Consider the following 27,812-nt stretch of genomic DNA (forward strand, 5'->3'; position numbering starts at 1 on the left):
GGTTGGCGCCAGGGCCCATGGCCGCCGCCTGGCCTGTTCTGCCTGCCCTGCCTCTGAGCAAATTCTTCAACGTTCCTTTTCTCTGATTTTGTTTCTGTTGTTTAGGTTCGTTTCTTTATTTTTCAGAGAGATATGTAATGACATTTGGAGGCATTTAGGATGGGAATCAGATGGCATGCACAAAGATAGCTGCGTGCTGTCTGGCCCTGATGTCGAGGGCGCTGGGGTGAGGGTCACTGCTCCCTTGCCAAGGCAGGCCCTCTGGGGAGTCTGAGCAGGACCCACAGAGGAGGCACAGCCCACCTCTGCCCTCCTGTCCCTTCCTTCCCCTGCATGTGGTACACGTCGTGCCACAGCTAGCACATAGCCAGACTGACGAGCCTGTGGTTGCACTGCTGGCCCCAACACGTGCCCTCCCTGTGCTGCTCAGAACTGACCTTGTGGTGGGAGGGTGCCCCTGTGCACACACTCCAGCCGTGCGACTCTGGCAGGGCCCTCCTTCTCTTCCTGTGGGTCAGCAGGACTAGGTGTGCAGGGGTGTCCTTTGCTCAGAAGGTTTGTCACCTGCTGGGCAGCCTGTCTGCTCAGGAGACCGATTTCTGAGTTCTGACTTCTGTGGAGATCCTGGCTGCTGACCTCTTCTGTTTTCACCTTCTGGTCCACGTACAGCTTCAGAAAGTAAATCATGGTGCAAATCTCAGCTGGGGGTCTGTCAAGGCCTTTCCAGGCACTGGAGAAGGCCACTTCATGGCTTCTCCACCCCATCTGAATGCAGGTGGGAGATCTGCTTGTGCACCCCTCTCCTGCCCCCCGTGTAGGCAGGGGCATGGCAGAGGGATTCACACTTGCTTTGCACTTTGATATGTGTCTCATTAGGTTCCCTGTTGCCCGTTAGGCAAAGCAGGGCAGAGATCAGTGGCTTCCTTTCTGCCAGGGAAGAAATGGAAGGTCAGGCTTCCTGGGAGCATCCAACCAGTCAGATGCTGAGTGGGCTCACACCAGGGTTATTGGAAATCTCTAGCCGGAGGAATCTAGGGCTCTCTGGAAGCCACTGCTAGTGTCCCACTCTTGTTGAGTGCCCTGGGCTGTGGGCTGTGTGCACTGTAATGGCTTCCAGGCACTGTGGTGGCAAGAATCTCACTTGGCAGGGAATTGGGAGTAGACGCCTGCCCCTGGCACAGGGTTGCTTTTGGGAGAGTGTTTCTGCAGTCAGTATCCATGTACCACCTGTGGACTCATCCCCGCCTTCCTGAGCTATCATGTGGCTCCCTGCCACGTCCCCATAAACATGGCTGGGTGCATGTTTCTTGTGGCTGCAGAATGTATGTGCAGTGTTTGGCGTGGTGTCCTGTTGGACATTTCTGCCAGGGTCACTCATGAAGGCATTCCATTTCAGAATGTGTGCAGTGTGTGTCACTGGTAGATTCCTCCAAGAGCTGGGCAGGGCACACTCTCCTCAACCTGGCCTTGAGCGTGTCTGCTGGTGAGCGGGGTCCTTCCAAGACTCCCACCTTCCCCTCCTGTTGGTCAAGTCTCCCAAAACCCATGTGTGTCCCTCTGCCTTCCACTCCTGGGAGTCTTTACTGCATCCTTGCCCAAGCCACCCCTCACTGGACCGATCCCCCTCTTTCTCTGTCCTCTAATCAGAGGCTGGTCCAGGAGCCCCGAGCTGTCTGTGAACTCCAGGGACCAGACTGGGGATGGAGGCTGGCCATCCTCCAAAAGTGTAAGGCAAGCATTTGAAGACCTCTTGCGTGCACTCAGGTGTGGGTGGTGAGTAAATACCACCCGTGCCTCATGGAACACAGTCAGAGACAGAGGCTTGAAGCAGATAAACAGATGTGAACATAGAAATTGTGCCATGAGCACAAATAATAAAGATCTGAAGTAAGATGGCAGGAGGGAAGGTGGTCTGATGGGTATCACAGAGGCTGGGAGGTGGGAGAGTGTTCCAGGTTGTGTGCCTAGCGTGCGCCCACTGTGCACCGCCACCCAGGGGGCAGAGGCAAGGGGGCTGGTATGGTTGGGAAGGAGCTGAGTTGTGTGGCCCTTGTGCCCCTGTCAGCTTGCTTAGCATGTGACCTGTGGTTTCTCTGTGCTCTGTGGAACATGTGCTTATCCACTGTATCCTCCCTGCTACACTTTCTAGAAGAAAACCCAAAGTCCATAAGGGAATCCATGTTGCATGCACCCCTCTGGCTGGAGGTTGACTGTCAGCAAGCAGCCCTGAGCTTGGGATGGCTCTGAGATCACCCAGAGCCTACATGGCCCCCTTGGTCCTGGAGACTAGCTGCCCTGCCCTCTTCCCTGTGCCTGGGCCCTTGTCACTCCTCACCCAGGTCAGGGGGTTCCCCTTGGCCTTTGCCCCCTCACTATGCTCTCAGTTGGCTGGAGTTTGGCCCCTACAGGACTCTGTGCACCTGCCCTGTTCCTTGGGTTCCCTCTGGCTGGGTGTCATCCTGGCACCCTGAGCCATCCAGCTAATGGTGAAACAGTATGAGCTGCGAGCCTGGCCTGATACCCCAACTAGGTGTGTGTCCTGTGTCTGCCAGTAACATGTGTTGAACCAGCTTGTTCTGACCTGCTGTCCACTCTTGGACCTTAGCTTTCTCCTGTCCTTTCTGTGACCTGCCCCTTCCTTCTGCTGGACAGATTTCTAGAATGTTCAGCCTCTCAACATTCCCTGCTGAGCCTCAATGGGGCCAACATTTTGGCTGCCTTTTTGTGGTTGGGATAGGCCCTGTGCTGTCTGGGGCTGGACCTGTGCTTGTCCATCCATCCTGACTCACCCTGGGAGCCCAAATACCCTGGACAGAAAACAGGGTCACCTGCTCTTGATGGTGGCTTAGCCTGGGCAGTGGCCCTATGGGGCGCAGAGGACCTCGTGTGAGGGAGTGAGCCATTTGGGGCCATAATTTACCTGTCAGTTGAGGAAAACTTAAGGACCAGATGCATTATGGTTTAATCTGCATTTCCTAGGATCCTAAGGAGATGCTTTAGGGATTTTTCAAAAGTGTGAATAAAACCTTGTTAATGTTTTCTTGGTTTCGCACGAAAGTGTATTTGCTAGAAACCAGCATGCATGCACATGTCATATTTACCCTTTCACCTGTTGGAGACCCCATGGGTTAGCTTGTGCCATGCAGTTAGTGCTCTCGGGAAGTGGTCAGCAGTGGTCAGCATGAACTGTGCTTATGTGCGAGCACCTTCTTGTCTGAGTCCTGGTTGAAGATTTACTTGGCTCAGAGTTGTTTTGAGTTCAAGTCTGGCAATGGCTGTCAGCGTTTGCACCCTTCGTATTTACAAGCCGGGCAAGACTTGGCATGAAGCCCTGGTACCACAGCAGGCGTGGAGCTGTACTAGGGATGACTCCTTCCTGGATGGACAGCACCACCCTGTCCAGGTCCTTCCCAGGGATGGTGGCCAGTCCATGGGCCTTCTTCAGCACAGGGGAAGGTGGCTGATGCTCTTCCCTGGGCACCTGGGCTGCCTGCAGTGGTGGGCGGAACTAGAACACAGATAGCCGGGGGTGGGGGCTGCAGAGGTCATGCGGGATCAGGGCCAGAGCCTGCATCCTCCATGTCTCCAAGAAGGTCATTAAAATGTCTCCTGCTGCTTCAGAGCGAGCTGTGTCCTCTGTTCCTTGAAGGTAGGTGTTCTCAGGTGGGGACTTTTCTGATGAGGATGACGTGAAGGGGCCATAGTACAAAGATGGTTCTCAGAAGCTCAGACCTTGTCTGAACAGATGCCAGCTCAAAAAGGCATTGGTCGATAGGCATGCCGACTTCTCCTTCAAGCACTAAGCACTTTGTTTTGAACTCCCAAAGGCTTGCAGAAATGCCAGTGACCCCAAGAGTTCAGCTTACTCTTGGAACTAGCGGTTTAATGTTTTATGAGTGTTCTCTTCTTTGCTTCCCAAGAAAGGCTGAGTTTCACCAGAGAGAATATCCCGATGGGAAGAGTTGGCCATCTGGGCACTAGTGTCATGGGTCAGGGCCCTGGGCTCGGCACATACGTGGGGTCCCTTTCCGCCCCTCGGCATGTGGGGGAGGAGGCAGGGCCGCCCGAGGGCTAGTGGTTTGAACAGCTCTTTCAGAGTTTGGCCTGGATTTGTGGAAACGTCAGAAAACTGCTCCTGTGGGAGGCTGGGCTTCTTGTCTCTGAGGGCCTTGCTGTTTCTCGTCCTTGTCCTGAGGGCCTTGCTGTTTCTCATCCTGTGTTCTGTGAGGCCAGGATCCCCGCCATGGGGCTGTGTGTGCTGTGTGCTGTTACTCTGTCTCCAGGGAGTTTATATACAGAAGTGAAGCCCTTTCCAACTCCTTGCCTGCAGCCTGTGCTCTATATGCCTTTGCAGCTGAAGGAGTGTCTCCATGGGGAGGGTGGTCTGCACACCCCGTCTCCCATTTCCTCATCTGCTCTAATGCCCTTTGCATCAAGCTCCCTCCTTGTCCACACTGGGGTCCCTCTCCCCTGCTTCTTTCCTGTGTAATGGAGCCATGCCCTCGACCCCTGAGTCCTGCCTTGCGTGCCACCTCCTGGATGTCTCTTCATGTGCTGGGCATACCTGGTATGTTTACTTATCGACTGTCCTGTGCTGGTCACAGTGACTGAGTTGTGTGCATGGATCCCCTTCCCCACACTCGGCTTTGCCCTGTGGGGCCCCCGCAGACATCTGACTTACTAGGTTCAATGGTGTCCCCCCCCTTTCCTTCAGTGCCTGCAGCCCTGCTTTCTGTGGTGGCTGCTCCATGATGTCAGGGCTCTCTCTCTTTGTGTCTCTGTTATGGCTTGACAGCAACAGTGACCCTTTTTGTCTCCTACTCTTGGTTCATGGAAGCTGTGCGGTTTCTGAGCCCCATCGGCGTGCAGCCCCACGAGGTCACACCTGCGCTTCTCATCTCTGTGTTCATGTAGGGCTGGTCACCACCGGGCAGGCTGCTGAGTGCCTCTTGGTGCTGATGGTGCTGGGCTGGGCAAGCCTCTACAGAGCATCTGGTGGCTCCCCTGAGGTGTCCTGAAGGTGGATTTTACCTATAGTTCTGTCTCTTGAGCAGTTGAGTGCAGACCGAGTGTCAGGCCTCGGGGCAGGCCTTGGGGACACAGGCCGACAACTTTGAGGATGGTGCTTATCCTGCGGCTATGGGCAGGGCAGAGAACACACTCAGGCCAGGGCTGCCTGCCTAGTGCCAACCTTGCAGGGTCATGTGTCCTCTGGCTTTCTTCCTTCCTATCCAAGTTTCATGGAAAGCATTTTACCACCAGGAGGGGTAGGCATTCTTTCTAACTATGCACGAGGGCTTCACCTACCTGGGCCTAGGCCCAGTCACCTTTCTGCAGGTTCCATCAGACACATGGTGGTGCTGCCTCTCAGTTGATACACTTGTTTCTGTGACATCTCAGGGCAAGGCTGTGGGCTATGGCCAGGCACTGGGGGCAGAGGCCCACTGGTTCTTTAAGGGTCTGCCCAGTGAGCTGGCAGCCCCAGATTAAGATGTGGGTGTCCTGTGCCCCGGCTTCCCTCCTGGCTGCCAGCAGCTCTCGGGGTGTGGTCTCCAGTCTGACCCCCACGTGGCTATGAGGGCATTGTGCTCCCACCTGGCAGGGTTTGGGGCTTGGCAGATTCCCCCAGGGCTGTCCCCACCGAACCTGTACTCTGGGGAGCTTCTGAGCAGCTTGGTTGGACGGTTGGCTGTGGTTGTGCCTTTGTGTGCACCAGCCAGCGCGGGAGCACTGATTCCAAGCCTTCATGAGCTGCCCACCTGAGTTCAGTGATTCTGGGGTCGATGCCACAGTGCTTGATTGTTAGGTTGACCTATGCAGAGTTTTAGATTGAGTTAGAACTCAAAATAGCATCCTTTTTTTTTTTTTTTAAGATTTTATTTATTTATTCATGAGAGACACAGAGAGAGGCAGAGACACAAGCAGAGGGAGAAGCAGGCTCCATACAGGGAGCCCGATGTGGGACTGGATCCCAGGACTCCAGGATCACAACCTGAGCCAAAGGCAGATGCTCAACCACTGAGCCACCCAGGTGCCCCAAAATAGCCTCTTAATAGCCTCTGTTTCAAGTGAACATTTATGCCTGTTTTTATGTGTTTGGTCATGGAACACCTGGAGGTGGCAGGTACAGTGGGTCACACCTCAGTGTAAGACTCCAGGATGGCCAAAATGAAGTGCGAGCGAGCAATGGTCCCTGTGCTCGGCCAACCTCGGGCACCCAGACAGGGCTCTTTACCCAGCGTGTCCTCGCTTTCTCCATGTGTGATCCACTTTCATTTCCAAATTAAACCTAATAACAAAACCCTGTGCTTACATCTGGGAGAGGAAATTAGCATGGTGGAGGCCACCTCCAGAGAGAGCACTGTCTGCCATCCTCACTGATGAAGGTTTTCTTCAAGTTGCGCAAAGCTAAGAGGACATGATTGGAGGCCAGGTGTGGCTGAGCCTACAGGTCCCCTCCCTGGCCCTCCGGCCGAGCCCCAACTCAGTCCTGTCTCACCCGTACCGCCTCTTTGAGCGCTGCACATGTCACCTGACAGTGCAGTCCTTTTTTTTTTTCTTTTTTTTTTTCTGACAGTGCAGTCCTATTGGTGCTCTGCTTCTGGGGGTTTTTGCAGATTTTAAGAATTTCCCTTGGAAAAAGGTGCCTTCTGTGCCCTGAGGGGATATAGCTCCTCGCTCAGGGGCCTTTCCCAGGATGCCTCTCCTCACAGCCCCTCTCCACAGAACCCCCTTCCTGGGGGGGGGGCTCCCCAGAGCCTCATCCCCTTCATCAGTCACCCTGGGTGCAGAATCCTGAGACTGCATAGTCTTGGGAGTCAGGGATTTTTCCTGCTGGTGTCAGGCACTGGCTGCCGTTGGCTGCTCAGAAACATGTTAGAAGCAGAGAGCAGCCCCTGGGCAGGACTGAGGGACTGGGGGCATTTTGTGGGAAAGAGAGGCTATACCTGGGAGTTGCATGTTAGCATGCAGGTGGGCAGGAGAGCAGGTCCCTGAAGGGATGACTCGGAGGCCACTGGCCCAAGCAGGACCTGCAGGGACGGTTGGCCTGCTGGGGGTCTGGCCGGTTGTGAGGAGCCACCACAGGATGCCCCTGCCCCAGTGTCAGAGCCCCTGGCTGGCAGCCGGCAGGGCAGCTCTGGGGGGAGTGGACCCTAACTTGGGATGGTGGGGGCTCCCCAACACCAACTGCACATCTGGCTGCTGTGATCCGGATGGAAATGCTTGCTGGTAATTTAGCTCATTCAGAAGTGCTTTCTCCCAAAGCTCTGTGTTGCTGACAATTTTTCCCATTGTGTGTGGGGTTGAGCTCCCCCCTCCCCCCGCCGCCTGCCGTGTTCTGGGATCACCCTGGGTGTCTCTTTGAAATCCAGAAACTCCTGAAAAGCTCTAAGTAGCTATTCACCAGCGAGGAAATGGCAGCGTGCCGGTTGCACGTGTGGCTCTATTTTGGGACCTGCGTGACGAGCATGTCCTGGTCTTGGGGGACCCGTGGCTGGGGTCGTGTTCTGCAGGCCGGGCCTCACTGCTCTGCCCTTTTGCCTTTCTTGTGCAGTGCCCGTGGGCTGGAGAAAGTCCGGCAGCAGCTCCAGGAGGAGGTCCGCCAGGTCAGCAGCCAGCTGTTGGAGGAGAGGAAGAAGCGGGAGACGCAGGAGGCCCTGGCACGGAGACTCCAGAAGCGAGTTCTGTTGCTGACAAAGGTACAGGGCATGGTGGGGGTGCCCAGGCTGGCCCTGCTCAAGAGGCCTGCCATCCTGGCCAGCAGCTGCCAGCCCATCCCTTCCATGTCCAGACATAGTGTCTGGTTCCCAGGCACCCATGGCTCTTGAGATCACAACCAAACTAAGGGCACTTTTAACCACAGTGGTTTATGTCCTTCTTGATCAGTCAGGCTTGTGTGGAGCTGCTGCGCATCCCCCTCAGAGGACCATCAGCTTCCCTGCACCTAAAGTAGGTAGTTGTGGCGACTTTCTCAGGCTGTGCTTTTATCCTGTCATGTTAGCAGGGTTCTAACAGCAAAGACTTCCTTAAACCCGGGGTGGTCTCTTTGAGACTCCGAGGGCCCAGGTGTGGGCCCCTTTCTGGATGGCTGTCCAGAGACCCAGTGCTCCTGGTGAGGGGTAGGGCTGGGGCTATGCCGACCCATGGGGCTCTGGCTCGCAGGCAGGGTCCACCCTGCTCTAGGCTGTGGGCAGGGGCAGTCTTCCCTTCCTTCAGCGACCCATGAGCCCAGGGTAAATGGCAGTGGGTCCGTGGCCTGTGGTCTGGAATGAAAACTGTCTTCCAGATCCAGATGCACTGGGCAGAATGTTCTTGTTCTCAGCCTCATATGTGGGGCTGGGATCTCTCTAATTGTCCTTGTCCTGAAGAGCTTCCGCTGTCTGGCTCAACAGTCTGCTGGAGCACGATTTGAGGTTGTCTGTGGGAGCTTGAGTGCTGAAGTTTCAGAAGACAGGAAGGAGAGAGCCTGAATCCATCCCTAGACGTTCTCCAGGCACGGATGTCAGGTGTCCAGCTTGCTGGGCAAAGAAACTTCCTGTCTGCCCTGAACCCGACACTGTGTGGGCCGAGTGGGCTACCCCAGGGAATGGCAGTCCACCTGGGGGATTCCAGGAGTTGTGCCTCATGCTCTTTGCTTCTCGGACCTCCTGCTTATAGAGCCTTGAGAGGACAAGTCATATTTCAACTACTAAAAGTCTGCCATTTTATGGCTTCTGCAGCACATTTCTTACCATGCCATGTTATCCCTGAAGAGCCTTGGCATCACATCACCCTGCGTTCAGGGGCTTCCCAGGTCAGGCTCAGCTGACCTCCGCACACCGGCCCCAGCTGCCCCTGACGTCCTGGCTCTGCAGGTGGCACTTGTGGGGGAGTTGTGCAGAATGCCCTTATGAGCCACTTTTGGAACCTGGGCTGCCTTCTGAGAGAGAGGAGGACATGGTCCTTTTGCCTGGGTGCTTGTGGTTGGTTACAGCCTAGGGTATGGAGCTGCTTTCCTGTGCTCCCACTTCTTCCTCCCTTCCTTCCCCAGCATGCACAGCGTGCCAGCAGGTCCTCTCTGCACAGATGTGGGGTCATGGCAGCCCTTTAGTGCTTACAGTCTAGTGGGACAGATAGCAGCGACACACACACATGCCATTTGTGCTGGAATTTTTTTTTTAAGATTTATATTTTATTTTAGAGAAAGGATATACAGAAGGAGGGGCAGAGGGAGAGGGAGAGGGAGGAATCTCAAGCTGACTGCTCCCTGCTGAACACAGAACCTGATGCAGGGTTTGATCTCACAGCCTTGAGGTCATGAGCTGAACCGAAATGAGGAGCTGGCTGCCCAGCTGACCTAGATGTCCCGTGTGACGGAATTCTTGTTGGAGCGGAAGCCATAGCTGAGCTGAGGCCTGAGGGCTCAGTCTGAATGTCGCCTTGCAGGATTTGGGGGAATGGGCACGAAGGTGCTACTCGTGTCGGTCCAGACGCGTGGGGACAGAGCGAGCAAGAGGTGGACAGCACAGCTGCCCAGAGGGCATGTCCTTGGCTTGGACAAGGGGCTGCATGTGGCCGGGGGATATTTGGACCTGATATTCTGTCAGTACAGGCGAGGCCAGGCTGCAGTCCCTGACATCATGGCCTTTCCCGGGGTGACAAGTGGGGGGACCTTCCTCGGTGACCTCAGAGAAGGTGCTCAGTCCCTCTGGATCCCCATTTTGCTGTCCTCGGAAGAAGCAGGGGTATTGTGTGCCAGCCCAACTGGCTCCCGTGTGGATGGTGCTGGCGAGGCCTGGGAAAGCCACGAAAGGAGGAAATGGGACAGAGGTCCCTGAAGAATCAAAGCCTGGGACCACCGCACCATCCAGCAAGCCCACTTTGAGCATTGACTTGAAGGAAGTGGAATCTGTGTGGAACAGGTGTGTGTATCCCCACCGTCATGTGGCATCCTTCACGACAGCCTGGGTGCCTGCCAGTGGGTAAGTGTGCCAAGAAGAGATGGCATAGGGGCACAATGGAATATCGTTCAGCCATGAAAAAAGGAAATCCTGCCATTTGTGACAATGTGGTTGGACCTGGAGGGCATTGTCCTAATAAGTGAAATGTCAGAGAAGCATAAATACACTATGGTTTCACATGCAGAATCTTAAAACACTGAACTTCATGGATACCGGAAACAAGTTGGTGGTTACTAGAGGCAGGGGCTATGGCTAGGAGAAATGAGTGGTGCTAGTCAAAAGGGACAAACTTCTAGTTGTAAGATAAGTTATAAAAGAAAAAATAGCAGCCACAGATGTGTCCCCTTGTCATGGGAGGCTCTGGGTCACCCCATGCTGTGGGGATGCAGCTCCCCATCCCCAACCAGTTGCCTCCACCCGGCCTCTCCACCCCGTGTGAGCTTGTGTCAGAGCTGCAAGTCTGCTTGGAAGTGGGGGCTGGTGGGTTCGGCGGTTGTGGCATGTGGACAGTGGGTATGTGGCCCTCTCAGGGAAGGGAGGCTTCAGGAGGTCTGTGGAGGGAGTGTGGGATGAAGCTGGTTGGACAGGTTGGCGGTCACACTGGTAGAAGGCTTTGCTGGTGGCAGGGGTGTGTGTGGCTCACTTGACCCTCCTGAAGGTCTTAGTGAATGATGGGCCACTGGTGGCCCGAGCTCGGTGCCCTCTAGCAGTGGGCGTGCTGTGAGGCTTTCCTCCTGGTCACCTGGGGGACGGGCTCAGAGGAGACCCTGGAGGGAAAGGCTCTGGCCGTCAACATGACTTACCTGTGTGGATACGGATCTCGCTTGTGCGGCTTAGCTATGTCTGCCAGATCTATCCATCCACATGGTGGACTTGGGAGAAAGTCACCGTGCACAGCTACACCGTGAGTGTGGGGGTTATACCCCTCCATGAGGGCAGAGCAGTTCCTGTTCCGAATTTTTCTGCATGAGATTCAGCTCTCCTCCCTATTTATTCTTTAATTCAGCCATTTATTTATAGCAAATGGACTTGTAGATATTGACTTTAGAATTTGGTTTTAATCCAGCTACTTGATTTTATTGCTTTGGCCAATGGGAGTTCTTTCAGTTGAGCTCAGTGTGAGGGCTGAGCCCTTCATCCTTCCTCATCATCTGCTGCTGCTGCAGGTCCTTGGGCTCATCCTGAGCATCTCCTGCCCAGCCCTGTGCCAGCTGCTGCTCCAGGACTCTGCTCGCTTCTCTGCAGAATGGTGTGGGTGTGCTAGGTCTTTGTGGCCCTGTCAGCTCACAGCCAGGAAATGTGTGTGTGTGTGTATGTGTGTGTGTGTCCTGGCTTCTCTGTACAAGCACATCCATAAACATTTCCCTGTGTCTTTTCCCAAGCTCCCATAAACCAGACGTGTTCATATGGACGGGTCCCCTTCCAACCCACACCGTGTGGGTCATCCCAGCACCCCCAACTCCAACTCCCGGCATCCCTGACACTCCGATACCCCTCACCCAGTTGTTCCATGCTGTTAGCCCCAGGTGATGACTTTTTATATTTTTAGCTTTTTGTTTTGAAATAATTATAGATCATAGAAAGTTGCAAGGATAGCACAGAAGGGTTCCTTATATCCTTCACCGTTTCCCCAGTGCTTGTATTTTATGTAATTATGGTACCGCGATCTGATACTGGCACATGCGTGTGTATTTCTGTCTTGTTTTCACACATAGATTTGTGTCCCCACTACCGCCTGCAGGGTGCCACACGGCCTCACACATGCTCAGTCATGCCCACCTCACCTGCCACACCACGGCCTTGACGTGGCAGCCACCCATCTCTTCTCTGTTAATAAAATTTTGTCCTTTCAAGAGCATGGTAAAGATGGAATTGTACAGTGTGTGGCCTTTTGAGACTGGCTTTTCCACTCAGTGGATTGCCTCAATTTGCCTGGATTGTGCGAATGTCAGTAGGTAGTTCCTCTTTGCGAATGAGCAGGACTGCACAACTCGGAGGGCGTTTACAGGTTTTGCTGTTACAAATACCCTTGCTAACGATGGTGCCCAGGATTTTGGATGGCTGTGAATTTTCATTCCTCTGAGTGGATGCCCAGGAGTGTGATTGTGGAACCCTGCATCAGTGACCCCTGAGAGCTGGGGACAGGCTGCTCCTTGCTGGACCGGGGGTGGTGGTCGGATGGTATGTCTGGGGCTGAGGCTCTGAGCTGGGTCTCCAGGCATAGGGCTTGGGACCCAGGCCAGCACAGCTCTTCCTTATGTGAAGTCTGTGTTTGCCGTTTTTTTGTTGCTTCGGTCATGGCACCACAGCCGTGGCAGTGGACATGGCATGAGTGTGTCATCTCAGAGTTCTGGGCAGGCCCAGCTGCTTCCTGATCCCCAGGCCCTAGCAGAATGCATCAAGGTGTCAGCTCCGCCCTTGTGGTGCAGTGGTCCTAAGGCTGTCAGGGAGAGTCTGTGCCCAGGGTCATTGGGCCTGTTGTGGAGTTCAGTTCTGTGGTTGTAGAACAGGGATCCTATTTGTGCCAGCTGTCCTTGCTAAGCACCTGCTCATATTCTTTCACAGGTTTTTCCTGTGGTCCCGCCGGCCCTGGGAGGGGGTGGAGGGTTGAGGCCTTGCCAAACTGCACATCTCTGTGGCTTCCTTTTCTGCCTGCACTGGTGAAGTTCGCTGCTTCTCCAAGCTCTTGTGACTTGGTCAACCCAGGCAGCCTAATTCTCCGGCTTTAGGGTCCCTGTCTTTGTGTCTGCAGAAATCTCCTTGTCTTACCGGGTGACCATGTTCCATCATGGCCTACCATATGCGCTGTCAAGGAGAGGGTGCTATTGACACCAAGACCTGGAAACTCAGACACCTATAGGCAGGCATCACAATGTAGGGAGTGGTCCTGCATGCTGGGATAGGGTGGACGAGGGTGTGGGGGCGGGGGACATGTGCTACCCAGAAGGGGTAGTCTGGCCCCCCTCTAGCCTCTGTGTGCCACAGGAACTATGAGTCCAAGAGCAGTCAGCACCCTTTACTCAGAGTGCTCCCATTCACAGATCTCATGTGAGTTGAGCAGGTGCGCTTATTCTGTGTGTTGGGAGGTCAGGGGACAGGTGCAGTGCTCAGAGAAGCTGTTGCTGTGCACAGGACCAGTTGGTCCCTCTGGAAAGACCTGCCCATTGGCTATCAGCAGGTATGAGAAGAGCCTTCCTGTCACCTAGCACAGAAGCCACGCTGCTCTTCTCTCTTCTCCATTTTAGTAGGAGTGCTGCTGATCGCTGCGAGCCCTCTGTTTGCTGAGACCCTGGGGTTCTAATATGTACCTTCCCCCAGGTTAGAGTCCCGGTTGCAGATCCCTGTCAAAGCCCGCACCTCCTGGCAGGAGCTGTGGGTATAACCCCCACCCATGGAGGCCATGCTCAGACTGCACCCTTCCTTCGTGAGGTTTTGGCCTGGCTTTCTTCTCGGGTATTTGCTGTCCTGCAAGGTTACTGCTCCGTCCCAAGGCAGGAAATTTCCATTCTCCCTGGCTCAGCAGGTTGGAAGCCGATGGCCCTTCCTGGCCTAATTCCGTCTGCACCCCAACCCGCTGCACTCATGGGCCTTGCTGAGTCCGGGAAAGAGTGGGTATTGATTGCCTGGTGCTGACTGATGCCTTAGACTGACTGTTGCTCAAAGGCACGTTCCTGATGGGTCGATAGCAATCTCCCGCGCAGCCCTAGGTCCGGCTCACAGGGACCTGTCTCTCCCACCAGCGTGGTTATGAAGCCGTTCATCAGCTGTTGGCATGGGGGTGTGGCTAGTCTGCCGCTTGGTACTCAGTGCCAGGTACGTGGCCACTATGTGTCCACTTTGGAATAATAACCCTGTGAGCTCTGCAGCATGTCAGACACCAGCCAGGTGTGCTTCCTCCTCAGGGTGCCTCCAAGGTGGCGGTTCTCCGGCTAGCAGGTGTTTGCTGGTCTTTCCCTGTCCTTGCAGAGGAGAAACCCCCCTGGCCACTACCTACCTGGAGCAGAGCTGTGTGTGCAGTGCTCCTGCCGCCGGCCGCGGCTCTGTGCCAGGCCTGCTACAGGCCTGCTGGTGGGGCTCTGGGCACCTGTGTCCCATCAAGGGTCCTATTTGTGTGCTTGACATTTCAGCATACAGCGCTTGGAGTGTGTGGTTTTATTTTGAGACCTTATTAAGCGGCTCCAGTCTAAGGGTTTAATTGTTACTGATAGCTGAGAGTGTAATCACCTTGGTAAAATACCATGACTATTTTAAGCAATTGAAAATTGGCTTCCAGAACTGGGTGAACACAAACCATTTTCCTATTTGAAATGAGCTATTTCCAGGGTGCCCCTAATATTCCACAATATGGTTATAGAATTTTGTTATTTATAGAACCTCAGCAGTAAAAGCTAACTTTTTAGTAAGAAATTAAAAAAAAACAAATGGAAGTAGAAGCTTCCCTTAACTCTTTTTCTATATCTTAACTGTTCCCCTATTCTGTATTCTATAGTGGAGGTGTTTTGGAGAGGAGGACGCAGATCACTGGTGTCTTACTTACTACCTTGGGGATCAGAGTGCATGGTTTGGTAGTGATGATGTCTCACCCTTGAAAGATCCCTGAGTAGGGTGGTGGTCCTCATGGGGGGGGGCTAGGTGAGTGGTGGCCCTGGTGGGGTACAGGTCCTAGGGGTGGATGGGTGGTGGTCCTGGTGGGGTGTAGGTCCTGGTGGTGGGAGTGGTGGGAGTCCTGGCTGGGGGGCACGCAGGTGGCTGTGCCCAATATGGGGCTTGAAGTACTCCTGGGGGCGAGTGGGTGGTGGCTTCCTCTGTGTTGGGCATGGCAGGGTGTGGAGTGCTGGCTGACAAGAGGATGTCCACCACGCTCAGTGTCAGTGGGGCTGCAGCTGTTTGGCAGACACCAGCCCCCATGGATGCCCCTGGGTCTGCACCAGAACCTGTGTCTCTGGCTTCAGTCCTTCTCTGGTGGGCTCTAAGGGTGCCACACTATTATTTGGGCCCACTGGTGCTCAGCGAGGTTGGCCCTGCATTTAGGGGCTGTTTCTCCTTCTCTCCTGGAGTTCTCTTCATATTCTGATCATGAATTTCTTATTGGAGACCTGTACGACCACGTCTCTCGTCTACACCATGCTGCCTTTCTCTTAATTGTGTCCATTGACAAGTAGCAACTTTTAATGTTAGTGCAGACCAGCTTACTGATTCTGTTATGTTAGGTTAGTGCCTTCTGAGCCTTGGTGAACTCGATGGATGTGATCTTTGCTACCAAAGTCATGGAAATAGCTATTCTCTTCTAACTGCTTTATTGTCTCATCTTCTATAGATTGGTGTTTGGGTGTGACAGGAAGTAGGTGTCAGGATCATATTCCCCCAAATGTTAATTGGATTTACACTGGTGATCATCTTGCCACATATACAAACACCTGGTTGTTGGGTTGTATGCCTACACCTACACTGTGTATCAGTTACCCCTCACTTAAAATTCTTAGATTATTTTTTCCTCTTTCCTTTGACTATGCAGTAGACCCAGCAACATTTTTTGAGAGACCAGCCCTTTCCCGTGGACTGTCACAAGGCCTTTGCTACCTATCGCAGGCTGTTCATGGACAGGCCAGCTCTGAGTTCTCTCTTCTCTTCCATTGCCTCTTCTTGTCTCTGTTCACCCTACCACCTTGTCTTCATTATTACAGCTTTATGTGTCAGTATCTGTGAACCTTCAAATTTGTTAAGATTCTTTGGCTAATTTTGGTCTTTTGCGTATCCTCCTACATTTCAGGATCTGTCCATTTACATGAAAAACTGCTGGAACATGATAAGGATTACAATGAATTTGTAAATCAGTTTGGGAAGATGTGACATCACACATTATCTTCTGAAGGAGAACATCCCATGTTAGATGCATGTTATTAGACATTTTCCCAAGTATTTTCTGTTTTCAGTGCAGCTTTAATGGCATCTCTGAGGACTTGTATCCCATGTATGTTACTGGTGTGTGGAAATGCAGTCAGGTTTTGGCTGCTGCCCCTGCACACGGTAGTCTTGCTAAACTCACTTCTTGGAAAGCAGCTCCAGCAGACGGGAGCCCGGCCTCTGTGAATAACACAGCTGACCTCTTCCTTTCTGGCCCTCATGCCTTTCCTTTTTTTCTTTCCTGTCTTCTTTCCGGGACCATCAGTCGACTTGTCACTCGGAAGTGATGCTGGCAGTGTCCTTCTCTCACGCAGGTCAGGAAGCTTCGGTAATTTGCCACTGAGGATGACATGTGCTGTTTGTTTCTTGTAGGTACTGTTTATTGAATTAATGCAATCCCTTATTTGTGTGTGTTTTTTAAAATTTTTAAGTGATCTCTGTGCCTAATATGGGGCTTTAACTCATGACCCAGAGATCAAGGGCTGCATATTCCAGCAACTGAGCCACCTGGGCACCCCTATTTATTGTTTTCTAAGAATTTTTACAAAAAATGCCTACCCCATCAATTTTGATGTGGGTTATTTTTATTACTGTTCTGTTCCAAGTATTTTCTCATAGTCTCTGTGGATTTGTAAAAGCTGACCTTCAAGCAAAGTGTCCCATGCTCAGAGTCACAGTGCAGGCAGATGGAATGCTGGGAAGGAATGGAAAGAACCCATACCTACTCACCTGTTCCTTTGCTGTCTTGTCCCATAGATCCTGGCGGAGTGAGTCCTGCATGCTGGGCTCTGTGCTGGGCACTTCTGGGGCCGAACAACTACTGGGTCCGTGCTCCAAACCCAAGGGTATCTCCCTCTAGGGGCCAGAGCAGATTAGTGAGAGCCTGGGACCACTGCTGTGGTGACTTTGCTGAGCTCTGGAGGCCACTAGGGAAGGAGCCCTGGGTGAACCTCCTGTGCTGGAGCCTGGTCAGTGGGTTTGGGTTTTTGTTTTCATTTGTTGAATAACTATAGATCTGTAGGAAGTTGTGAAGCCAGTGGGACCAGGTTCTGTGTGTCTTTCCCCCAGCTTCTGCCCTGGAAACCTCTCCCATGCTTATAGTGCAGTATCAGGCATTTGACGCATATGTGTTTGTGTGTGTCTGTGTATGTTTGGGGGTGGGGAGGTGGGTTCTGTGTCACATTAGCACATGTGTAGATTCAGGGAACCACCACTGCCACAGAGACCTTCTGCATGGTGCCACAAAAGCAAGCACAGCCACTCCACTATCTCCTATATTCTGTTTTCCATCTCTGCTAATTTTGATATTTCAATGATATTATGTAAATAAAATGATACAGTATATGACATATTAACATTTTTATGTTAATAAAAATAAATAAATTTATGTTAATAAGAATGAATTAATAGACTTTTTTTAAAGCTGTTTTTTTAAAGCTGTTTTTTTAAAGCTGTTTTATGTTTATAAAAAAAATTAAGGGGAAAGTATAGACTTGCCTTGTGCTTCTTCTCCTGCCTCAAAACAGGCTCTTATGCTGTTCACACCCTGCATCAGTTAGGTACATTTGGTACGATCCAAGAACCATTGCTGTTCCATTATTTCTAACTAAAGTCTGTGGCTCATGTTAGGGCTGGCTCTCAGTGTTGTGCATTCTGTGATTTTACAAATGTAAGATGTCATGTATGCACCCCTGTGGTGTCACCTCACAGAATGCTGTCCCTGCCCTAAAACCACTGTGCCCTACATGCCCACCCTTCTATCCTCCTGAAGCCCGGGTAGCCACTGACCTTTCCCCATCTCCGTAGTTGTGCCTTTTCCAGAATGTCCTACAGTTGGGGTCATCAGGTGTGCAGCCTTTCTGGACTAGCTTCTTTTAGCAGCAGTATGTTTTCAGGGTTCCGCCATGTCTGTCATGGCTTGATGGCTCATTTCTCTTTAGCACTGGACATAACAGTTTACCTGCATGCTCCCTTAACGAGGGGCATCTTGATGCTTCCAGGTCTTGGCAGTTTTGAAGGAAGTGGCTGTACATACTTGTGTGCAGGTTTTTGTGTTGATGCATAATTTCAACTTCAATATCTGGATCACAAAGAGTATGTTTTGCTTTAAATGCTTTTAACACCAGTGCTTCCTCCAGAAAGCTGTGTCAAAGTCCTATGAGGTGGGAGTGTTGCCATGTTCCTGAAGGTGCAGGAGGGAATGACCTTGAGACTGGAGCTGTGTGGGTGGGTCTGGCTCCTTGCTGGTGACCTCTGCCTCCCGGCCCCCCTCCTTGAACAGGTCTTGGGCCATTTTACCTCTGAGCTTGTAATTGGATGCGTATAAGCCCAGGGCACTTGTCTGCTTTTCATGGGCAACTGTGTGGGTTAACTGAGGTGACACCAAAGGGGACTAGGGTCCTGAGAGGAGGACCCCTGAGCAGGGAGAAGCACAGTGGGGGAGGAGCACAGTTGAGGGAGGAGCCCTGGGCAGGGAGGAGCTCCGTGTGTGTGGGGGGGAGGGGGGGAAGCTCAGTGTGGGAGGATCCCTGGGTGGGAAGGAGCTCAGTGTGGGGGGTGGCGGGGGGATCTCAGTGTGGGAGGAGCACAGTGTATGTGAGAGAGAGCAGTGGGGGGAGAAGTCCTAGGCAGGGAGGAGTGCAGTGGAGGGGAGCACAGTATGAAGGAGGAGCACAATGGGGGGAAAATAGTAGGGAGAGGAACATGGTGGGGAGGAGTGCAGTGGGAGGAGGAGTATAGTGTGAGGGGAGGAGCCCTGGGTAGAGAGGAATACAGTGTGGGGGAGGAGCATAGTGTGAGGGGAGGAGCCTTGGGTGGAGAGGAGCCCTGGATGGGGAGGAGCCCAGGGCAGAAAGCAGACTCTGATTGTACTCCACTGGCTGTCACTGCAGGGTCCCTTTGCAATAGCAGCTGTCCCACGCCTGAGCTCAGGTGGATTGCTGACAGCTGGACAGCATGACCTCTTACCTCAGTGAAAAGCAGATTATGTCTGTTTCTCTCCCAAAAGAACTTTAATGGCAGCTGCTTTTGATCCATGTCTTCATCTTCATCCTTTGTCCTTCAGAGCCCACAAGTTTCCTAATCTTATTAAAAGGATTTCTCTTGTACACCTTCCTTTTTAATGCTGAAAATTCCTGGGCTTTGGTAGCATAGAAGGTAAGGCTGAGAGCGCCCAGCCCCTGCTCTGTCTCCTGAGAACCAGCATGCCATGGAAGTGCCTGGCTTGTGTCTGTCTCAGAGTGAGTGCTCTTGGGTGTGCTCACTCTGCACCTGTCCTCACCCTCCGCCCGAAGCCAGCCCCCACACAAGCTTCATTCTGCACAGTGATCTGTGCTCCGTGTGGGGATGCAGAGCACATTTTCTCTTGACATGTGTGTAAGTCTGAAACGGTCCGGGGGGCCTTAGAGATAGGCAGGGACGCACCTGGTTTGTGCAGCTGGTTGGTGCTGTTAGGTACCATCTGTTTTCAGCCTTCTGTCGGTGATGGTGGGGAGGACGCAGTTCCAGCTGTTATCATTGGACCGAAGCTGCTGTTGGAGTCATGGTCATTTCTGAGTAGTAAGGGTCACTAAGCCACAGCATGTCCATGCTGTCCTACTCTGGGACCTGCATCGTTAGGGTTTCCCATCCACACATGTGCCCTTACTGATGTCCTGGGTCTACTGACCTGGTACATGGTTTTGGGGGCCTTGCCAAGCCCCTGTCTCTGTGACGAGATGAGGAGGCTGAGGAGCTGAATGGTGACCAGGTGGGGCTGTACCCTGGCCTTCTCTGCTGTCCCCCTTCTCTCTGTCCTGATGCCCAGCCTGTCCTCCCCAGGCAAGACTTCAGGAGCTCTCACTAGGTCTGCGGGAGCTCTGGATCTTTGGTGTAGGTGGATTTTACAGGGCTGTGGTTGGCTCCTGGGTGGGCTGAGAGGAGTGCTGACAACACGGGGGGTGACATTAGACACATAGTGTAGCCAGGCAGTGTGCTGGGTATGCCCCTCATCACTCCCACCTCCTCCGTGTTAGAGATGAGGGCACTGTGGACCAGAGAGGTTAAGTCATCCCAGTGACTCTGCACTGCCCCTTGGGAGGGCACAATTCGGTCCTTTAGGGTGGAGTTCCTCTGTGTGCCTCCAGATCAGGTTGGATCTTGTGAAAAATACAGAGTTTGAGCAAGTGGCCCTGGGAAGGACCTAAGATCCTGCCTGTCTGTTCAGCTCCCAAATGGTCCCTGGGCTGTGGGTCAGTGGACATTGTTGAATAGCAGCAAGTCCAGTCCATTTCAGAGCTAGTGTAATGGGACCTGGTTGACCAGGCCCGGGGTTGTGCCGCAGAGACATTGTGCAGAGGCATTGTGCACCGTGGTGACACCTGTTTTTATGCACAGTGCCCAGACAGATGGCTGGTCCTTGGCATTGCTGATTAGGTCTCTGCAGATGTCTCAGGCCCCCCCACTGTACACATCCGGTCCTGGTCCTTGTCACACGCTGCTCTCCTCTAGTGAGTGTAGTGCTGTCCCCCCTGCATCCCCTCCACCTCCCAGAGGCGCACCCTCCTACTGAGTTTGTTTGTTTATCTGTTTGCCCATTGAGTCCCTGTCCTGCTATCCCCACACCTGCACCTGCTGTCCTGCTGAGGCTGGTAGCTCTTGAGGGGCAGGATCTGTGCTGTACTTCCTCCCTGCCTTTGTCATGGAGCCTCACACCCACTAACTGGGGAATGGCAGGAGGTTGGCTCTGCTGCCCCAATGATCTCAGAACTCAGCAGCAGTCTGCAGAATGGAATTGGTGGCTCTTTTGTGAGTCGGGGGTCTCAGCCCCCCACTGCCATGGAGAGGGCCTGGGTGGTGATTCACACCCTTTAAATTCAGGTTCAGATTTCGACCTTCCTCCCCTCCCCTCCCCTCCCCTCCCCTCCCCTCCCCTCCCCTCCCCTCCCCCCTCCTCCCCTCCCCCCTCCTCCCCTCCCCTCCCCTCCCCCCTCCTCCCCTCCCCTCCCCTCCCCCCCTCCTCCCCTCCCCCCTCCTCCCCTCCCCCCCTCCCCTCCCCCCTCTCCTCCCCTCCCCTCCCCTCTCCTCCCCTCCCCTCTCCTCCCCTCCCCTCCCCTCCCCTCTCCTCTCCTTCTTTAACTTTTGCCTGATCCTCAAAAAAAAAAAAAAAAAAAAAAAATACCTGGAGTTGGGCAGTGCATGTCACCCAGCCCGTGGTTTCTATTTTAACATTTGTTTTGCTTAGCATGGCAGCCTTCCTCTTCCCACAGAGAGGTGAGATCCTCTTTGCTTTAAAATTTAATTTTGAGGTGTTAATATATTGTCCTTTCAGGTTACCTTTTTAGGCTGATATTTCTCTTACATCCATCGAGGTAAAATAGTGCACCTGTTTTATTATGGGAGCACGCCATTTGTACAGTTGTTAGAAGGCCCGTCTTGTCATCACTGTCACTGAGTCACCTACCAAGGGGGCAGCTGGAACCAGGTTGAGGCAGAAGAAACCATCCTAGAGAGAAAAGCAACTTTAGGAAATGTAATGAAATTAAAACAAAATGCCTGTTTCCTCTCCAATTTGAAGATGTTTATTAAGATAGAGTTTGGGAGGATGTGGAGGGGTGGCACATGTAACTTCCCCCAGCCACTGCTGTGGGTGGGCTGGAAAGGATTGACTGGAGGGGTCGAGAGGAGAGGACAGCTGAGCCTTCTTCTCACTTGTGGGAACAGCGCCAGCCTGGCACCCAAGGCCTCAAGGCCCTGCTATAGGGGCTCCAACCCCCAAGGGACCTTCCCCTCTCAGCCCTAGGATTTGGATTCAGAGAAGCTCACCTACCTTCCTCCCCACCTTCCACACATCCTTAGGAGAGACTGCAACCCTGAAGTCCCAGCCCGTGCTGGTATCCTGGGCTTCAGAACCCTCTGCCTTAGGGGTGAGCCTGGGTGGGTGTGGGCTGTGTGGCCTGGTAGTGCCTTCACCAAGAACTATGAGTTTGGGGAGGCAGGGTGGGAGGTGCTCACAGTCCCAGGGCAGCCTGGCCACCAGGCCCATGTAGCTAGTTCCTTCGTGTCAGTCTCCATGACATATGTTTGATCAGAAGCCCTTTGCTTTCCTTTGGCTAGGGCTGATTGCCTGTGGCACCATTTCATGATAACAGATTAAATCTGAACAGTCTAAAAAGGACATCGCTGGTAACTCCTGCCCCTTGGGAGGGCACGAGTCGGTCTTTTAGGATCTAATTTATGCCCATTGCACAGGACCATTGGTCCCTGATCACTGGCTCCCTAGCTGCCTGGGCCCTGCACCTTCTCCTCCTGGTACATCCTCCTTGTGCCCCACCTGGAATGTGCTTTGTGGGATGGGGCAGGTGGACATCTTGCCTCCCATCCTTTGTGCTTCCTGGACTTTCCACTTCTGCAGGCCTCGGGGCCTTTGCTGGTGCTTCTCCCTGGTTCTCTGGCTCTTAGCTTCCCCAGCTGCTTGGCTCACTTGTCCTCTTTGTCTCTCCTGAGAGAGATGGGCCTTTTCTGTTTGGTTCATCAGCATTTAGCTGTAGGAGGCTCTTCATGTATAGTAGGCACTCAGGAAATATCTGTTAAATGTTCATTGCTCCAGAGAGGGTGACTTGCTCAGAGCCCGTGATAGGTGAGAGGAAGCATCCCACCTCTGCTCCCTGTCTCCTGTCTCTACTCACTGCCTTTGCCTACGAGTGGCCCCCTCCCGCCTCCATTTGGGCACTTGTGCTGTGCCCTATGTGTACAAGCGCTCTCTGCCTCTGCCATCGGGCTCCTGAGACAGGCATTCCTGATGCTACCCCTTCCTGCCTGCCACCAGATGGGTGTTTGGGGCCATCAAAAGTGCTTGCAGCAAGATCTTGGATACATACATGTCTGTATTGGATGCTGTGACTTAAAACTAGCAACTTGGAAAATGATGTCTTTTCCCCCCAACAGTGAAGGTTAAAAGGATGGCAGCTCCCAGTGGCAGAGGGGGGATGATTGTTAAAGGGAGTTGATGCCCAGGGCAGGGACAGGGCTTTGCCCCAGGAGTGCAGGGCTTGGACATGTACCTTCTTCCTCCCAGTCCTGGGAGTGGCCTGTGTGGTACAGCAGAGCTGGGTGCCTTGGTTTCAGCCTGGTTCCCCCACCTGTTCTCTGGAGCACACCTGCAGGCTGCTCTCTGTCCTGTCCATTGCCTCCCTCTAGCGCAATCATCTTGGGGCCCTCCTGGGGCCACCTAGGGCTCTGCTTCACTGTTTTCTTGACTTATTGACTGCACATGTGCAAGAGGTTTGCTATGTGCAGGCCTACCTGTGCATATCCACTTGAAAAGCATGTATGTGATCTATGGTTAATGATGAAGTGTTAAGTAATTGAATCTGTGTATAATTACTTAGAAAGTTTTTAAAAATAAAATTGATAAAAATTAGTATGTGTAGTATCTCTCTGGATTGTCTTGTGCACACCCTGGGTTGCAGGCTCCCTGCATGGAGGTGAACATGGGGTCATCCTGCCTGAAGGGTACCCAACCATGGTGGAGGAGCCAGGCCTTGGCCATCAGACAGGCCTGGTGGCCGCCTGGTTGCTGCCATCGCTTACACTGTTCTCTAAGGGGACACAGACAGCTTCCTCTCAGATGTCCCCTGCATGCTGTCCATCTCTTTGTATCCTCATTTTGATGCTTCCTCCTCTGAGTCTGGCCGCCTACTCAGGCAAGTGCCCGGTGCTGGCGGGGCAGGGATGCTGTGTTCACCAGCCTTGGCTTGATTTCTTAGATGCCTTTATGCAGCAGATGAAACCTCAGCTCCCAGGTTCTTCTGGACCCTCCCACTGGAGGGTTTCTTCCGCAATGCTTTTGAGCCCTGTGCACTCTAGCTGGCCACATTGACATGCCTGTCCACTTGTTCAGGCTCTGAGCAATCCCATGGGACAGGGATCAGGGGGCCGGTGCTGTCTTCATTTGTACATTGTATATTTTGCTTGTGTGGCATTTTTGTGTGAATATTGAGTTTCTAAAGTAACGGCATTAAAGTATTTTCTCTCTTGCTTCCTGAGGTCCTGGGGTGAGTGCCTCCCTCTCCTCACCAGCAGCTAGGCCGAGGCTTCCTGCTACCCCAGGCCTCTAGAGCCTGAGACACCTGCAGCCCAGCATGGCTCCTGGTGGAGAAACCTGAGCGTCCTCACTGGGACATGGGCTGCTGTCTCTAAGCTCAGGCCTAACTGGTGCTGGGAGACCAAGGCTGAGTGGGGTATGGGGGGTGCGGGGGGCCTGGGTCTGCCCACCGAGCCCTGGTGGCAAGAGGGGCTGGGAGTGCTACTGGCCGATGTGGGAGGACTCCTGTGTCCTTGCTCATACTTTAGAATCCCCTCTCATGTGAAGACCTGCTCTCCTTTTAACTCGGTTTTGAAGAGATCTCCATCTCCGAACAACCTGTCCCCTGGGTGGAGACGAAACTGCAGGTAGACATTGGTGATGGCTTAGAGCATGGCTCCTTGCCAGGTGCCTCTCAGGTCCTGCTGCTGCTGGACCTGCCCTCAGGCCACTCCTGTGAGGGGGTTCAGGGGCACCCAGATGCCCTTGACCTCTGCTGGCTGCACCCGGAACCCTGCTACGCTTGGCCTGAGGCTGCTTGGCACTAGGCCTACTGAGGCTGGGTCCCCCCCATCTGGCTGCTCCTAGGCAGCTCCCTGTTCCTGGCCTTTGCCCCTAGGCAGCTCCCTGTTCCTGGCCTTTTCCCCCTGACTTGTCCTCCCTGTCACTGCCCAGAGAGGGAGTCCTGGAAGGTGCTTGTGCCCTCAGGTACAGGAGGGACCCCATGCCCTCACTCTGGGGAGGAGTCTCTGTGCCTCCTTCTGGGGGTCCTCATACTCAGTGTGAGGGACCATGTGCCTTCCATCTCAGGAAGGGTCCCCACACCCTTCATCTGGGGGTCCTTATACTCTCTGTGTGTGGGAGGGACCATGTGCCCTCCATCTGGGGGGGTGGCCCACACCCTTTAGGGGAGGGACCTAGTGTTCTTCCATCTGAGAGGAAGTCCTCAGTCCCTCACTCCAGGGTGGGGACCCAGTGTCCTAGTGTGGGGTAGGACCCACGCCTTCTGTCTGGGGGCTCCCCATGCCCTCACTTTGTGAGAGGGACCCCGTGCTCTCTGGGAGCTGGGCCTTGCCCACCCTCAGCTCCAGTGGCCCCCTTCCCACTGCAGGCTGCCTCCAGGAGCCCCAAGGAAGCCAGGTACTCAGCATTCCTTGATACCGTGGGGGTAGTTCCTAGCTTACTGAATGAATTTACCACAAGCTGTAGCAAAATCAAAAACTGTAGCAGCCTTCTGGGTGTTCAGTGGGGCGGGTGGGACTTGCAGCAGCCATTTGTCCCGAAGGAGAGGCATTTGCCTGTGTCCCTGACGCTGCACTAAGACTTCCTCACTGAGGGTGTGGAGTCACCGTCCTCCTCCTGAAGGAGGAAGCCCTGATGGCCAGCTGGGCCACTCCTTTCTCTTCCTCCTCTCTCTGAGCCCCTCTGGGTCTGTGTGCGACCTTGGCCATTGGCTGCCTGGGGTGGGTGGGTGCCCAGAGGTCGCATCCCTGGCTGTGTCAGGAAGTGAGTCAACACCTGGGCTGGGGGCTGGCCGTTCTGTTTTGATTTCTTCATTCTAGGGGAAGAGCCTGGGATGGAGGGTCTGAAAACCCAAGATGGAACTAAACTGTCACTTTGTGGCTGGTGCTTCTGCCTTAGGATACCCTGCCTCTGAACCCTCACTTCCTCTCCTGGATGGGGATGTATATGTACCCTACCCTAGCACCAGGCAGGACCTATCCAAGCACTGAGCAAGTGTTTGTGATCGTGAGCCAGGACTCTCATAAGTGTAGTACATAGTTCAGCACACAATTATAGTCACTTCTGTTCTGATGTAACACGTGTGTTCCTAAAAATCTCCCTGCTACGCAGAATCACTTGAAACCTTCCTAGGTGACACGTTAGCGATAAAGGAATCCCACAAATGGTGGCACAGTGATACTCGTGCTCAGTGGTTGAGAAACACACAAATGCTGTAATGCACACAACTCCTCCCCTGGAGCAGAGCAGAGGCTGGGTGGGCGGAGGTGTAGTAGCAGGCATGGCTGTGCCCAGGGTGTAGTGCCTGGTGTAGTGGTTCTCCGCCTGGGGCGGTGTTGCTGTCATTCAGCATCCCTCAGGTCAGCCACTCATGGTTTATCAATGGTTTCAGAACTGAGACTGCTGCTTCCAAATGTGCGATATGGTAGCGCTGCTGGTGGCGGCTCATCTGTGCTGGGCCCTGGGCTTATGTACACTTGTGCATAGGACCTGTGTTGTAGTGAACATATGTCAGACTCCTGGTAGGGCACCTGAACAAGTCAGCATTTATGAATGGTAGTGACTGCTAACATCCATCAAACTAACTTATTTTCATGAACATGGTTGTTTTTTGTTTTGTTTTAAATATTTTATTTATTTATTCATGAAAGAGAGAGAGAGAGAGAGAGAGAGGCAGAGACACAGGCAGAGGGAGAAGCAGGCTCCATGCAGGGAGCCCAATGTGGGACTCGATTCAGGGACTCCAGGATCACACCCTGGGCCCAAGGCAGGTGCTAAACCACTGAGCCACCCAGGGATCCCCAAATATGGTTGTTTTTAAGATTCTGTGAGCTAGGATTTGCAGAATCCCATTTTATGGGTAAGGGTTCTATGGCTGGGGAAGTTGAGTGCACCCAGGGGAAAAGGTAGGAGGCAGCTCTGCCTGTGTCTGGCTCAGGTGTGCCTGACTCTGACCTGACCTCCTTCCCGTCTGTCTCTGCCTCCTCATGTCAGGGAGTGGGGCATCAGAGAGTGTGTGTGTGAGTATGCATACATACATGTGTGCATACAAGCATGCATGTTACTGTGCACATGCATATGGCTGTGTGACTTTTGTATGTATGTGAGCATCCATGTAGTGCCTATGTGAGTGTGCATTTCTGCCTGTGTACACTGTGTGTGCATGGGTGCATACGGATGCATGTGCGTGTGTGTGTGTTTTCATTCTAGAAAGCCAGTTGTTGGATGTAGTTGGCTACCTTTCCCAGGAGATCTGCATGGAACATCAGGCCCTGAAGATGAGGACAGGCTTTAGCCTTCGTAATAGTTATTAAGGAGCAATAAAGTGGGATCTGTATTTACAGACCCAGAGTGTACTCAGACTGGAAGGTATTAAATATCATCCATCATCAAATGGAAAACAGTCAAATGCAGGGAGAGTGGTTCAGAGTCAATAATCTTTTGGTTAACTTTGCCTGTAAAGATCTACACTGCCCCTCATAACCTCCAAGGAGGGAGGGAGGGAGTTTTTCCAGACCACAGCACGCCTAGCACCACCCTGGCATCAGGCCTGTGGTATGCCACATCTCTGGGTTTGTAGCATCTCTATGTGGTGATTGGGTGTCATGCTGTGGCTGTGGGCCAGGACAGAAGTGTCTCTCGGTCCCTTTACACAAGTCTGCTTGCTTGCTTTCACCATAGATCATTTCCTTTGCATGATGTCTGGAGAACAGGGAGGCAGTGGCAGTCAGGTTTGCCTGCATGCCTAGGGCTTGGGGAGGGGGAGTGCAGGCTGCTGGCCATCTGCCCAGGAGGGTGGTGCTCAGTAAGGAGAAGCTTGGTGGGTGCCCTGGAGGGGTGTGCAGTGGATTGCGGACCTTCTCACTGGCTGTCCAGTCCTTTACTGAGTCTCTGTGTGTCCTCTCTATGTGCAGGATGGGTGTGTGTGAGGGTAATGTTCACACGAGTGATCAGGGGATGTGCCCAGTAATAGCTTCATCCCCAGGGAATTCAGGTGAAACTAGGCCAATATGGACTTGGAGAGGGAGCCACGGTGGGCTCCATAAGCCTCTCACTCTTCTTTGGTCTGGGGTTCAGTGTTGGCTCCTGGGCTGAGGGCCAGTGGTCTGCCCCTTGCCTGACCCAGTGCTGTAAGTACGCTTCAGAGGAAGCCCGAGTCTAGT

At 53.3% G+C, this 27,812-nt stretch overlaps 1 protein-coding gene across 5 annotated transcripts in view; it reads left to right on the forward strand.

Annotated features, from left to right (window-relative positions):
- MAD1L1 (mitotic arrest deficient 1 like 1) overlaps nucleotides 1-27,812 on the forward strand; it is a 347,043-nt gene that overhangs the window by 133,720 nt on the left and 185,511 nt on the right. For 4 of the 5 annotated variants that reach the window (XM_038539652.1, XM_038539650.1, XM_038539651.1 and 1 more), the window contains one exon: nucleotides 7,556-7,700. In XM_038539652.1, the coding sequence (XP_038395580.1) occupies nucleotides 7,556-7,700 (145 nt within the window). Of the gene's footprint in view, nucleotides 1-7,555; nucleotides 7,701-12,879; nucleotides 12,990-27,812 lie in introns of those variants that run through there. The other variant, XM_038539654.1, reaches the window with a different exon arrangement.

The sequence above is a fragment of the Canis lupus genome, chromosome 6, assembly GCF_011100685.1.
Source record: "Canis lupus familiaris isolate Mischka breed German Shepherd chromosome 6, alternate assembly UU_Cfam_GSD_1.0, whole genome shotgun sequence".
NCBI lineage: Eukaryota > Metazoa > Chordata > Mammalia > Carnivora > Canidae > Canis > Canis lupus.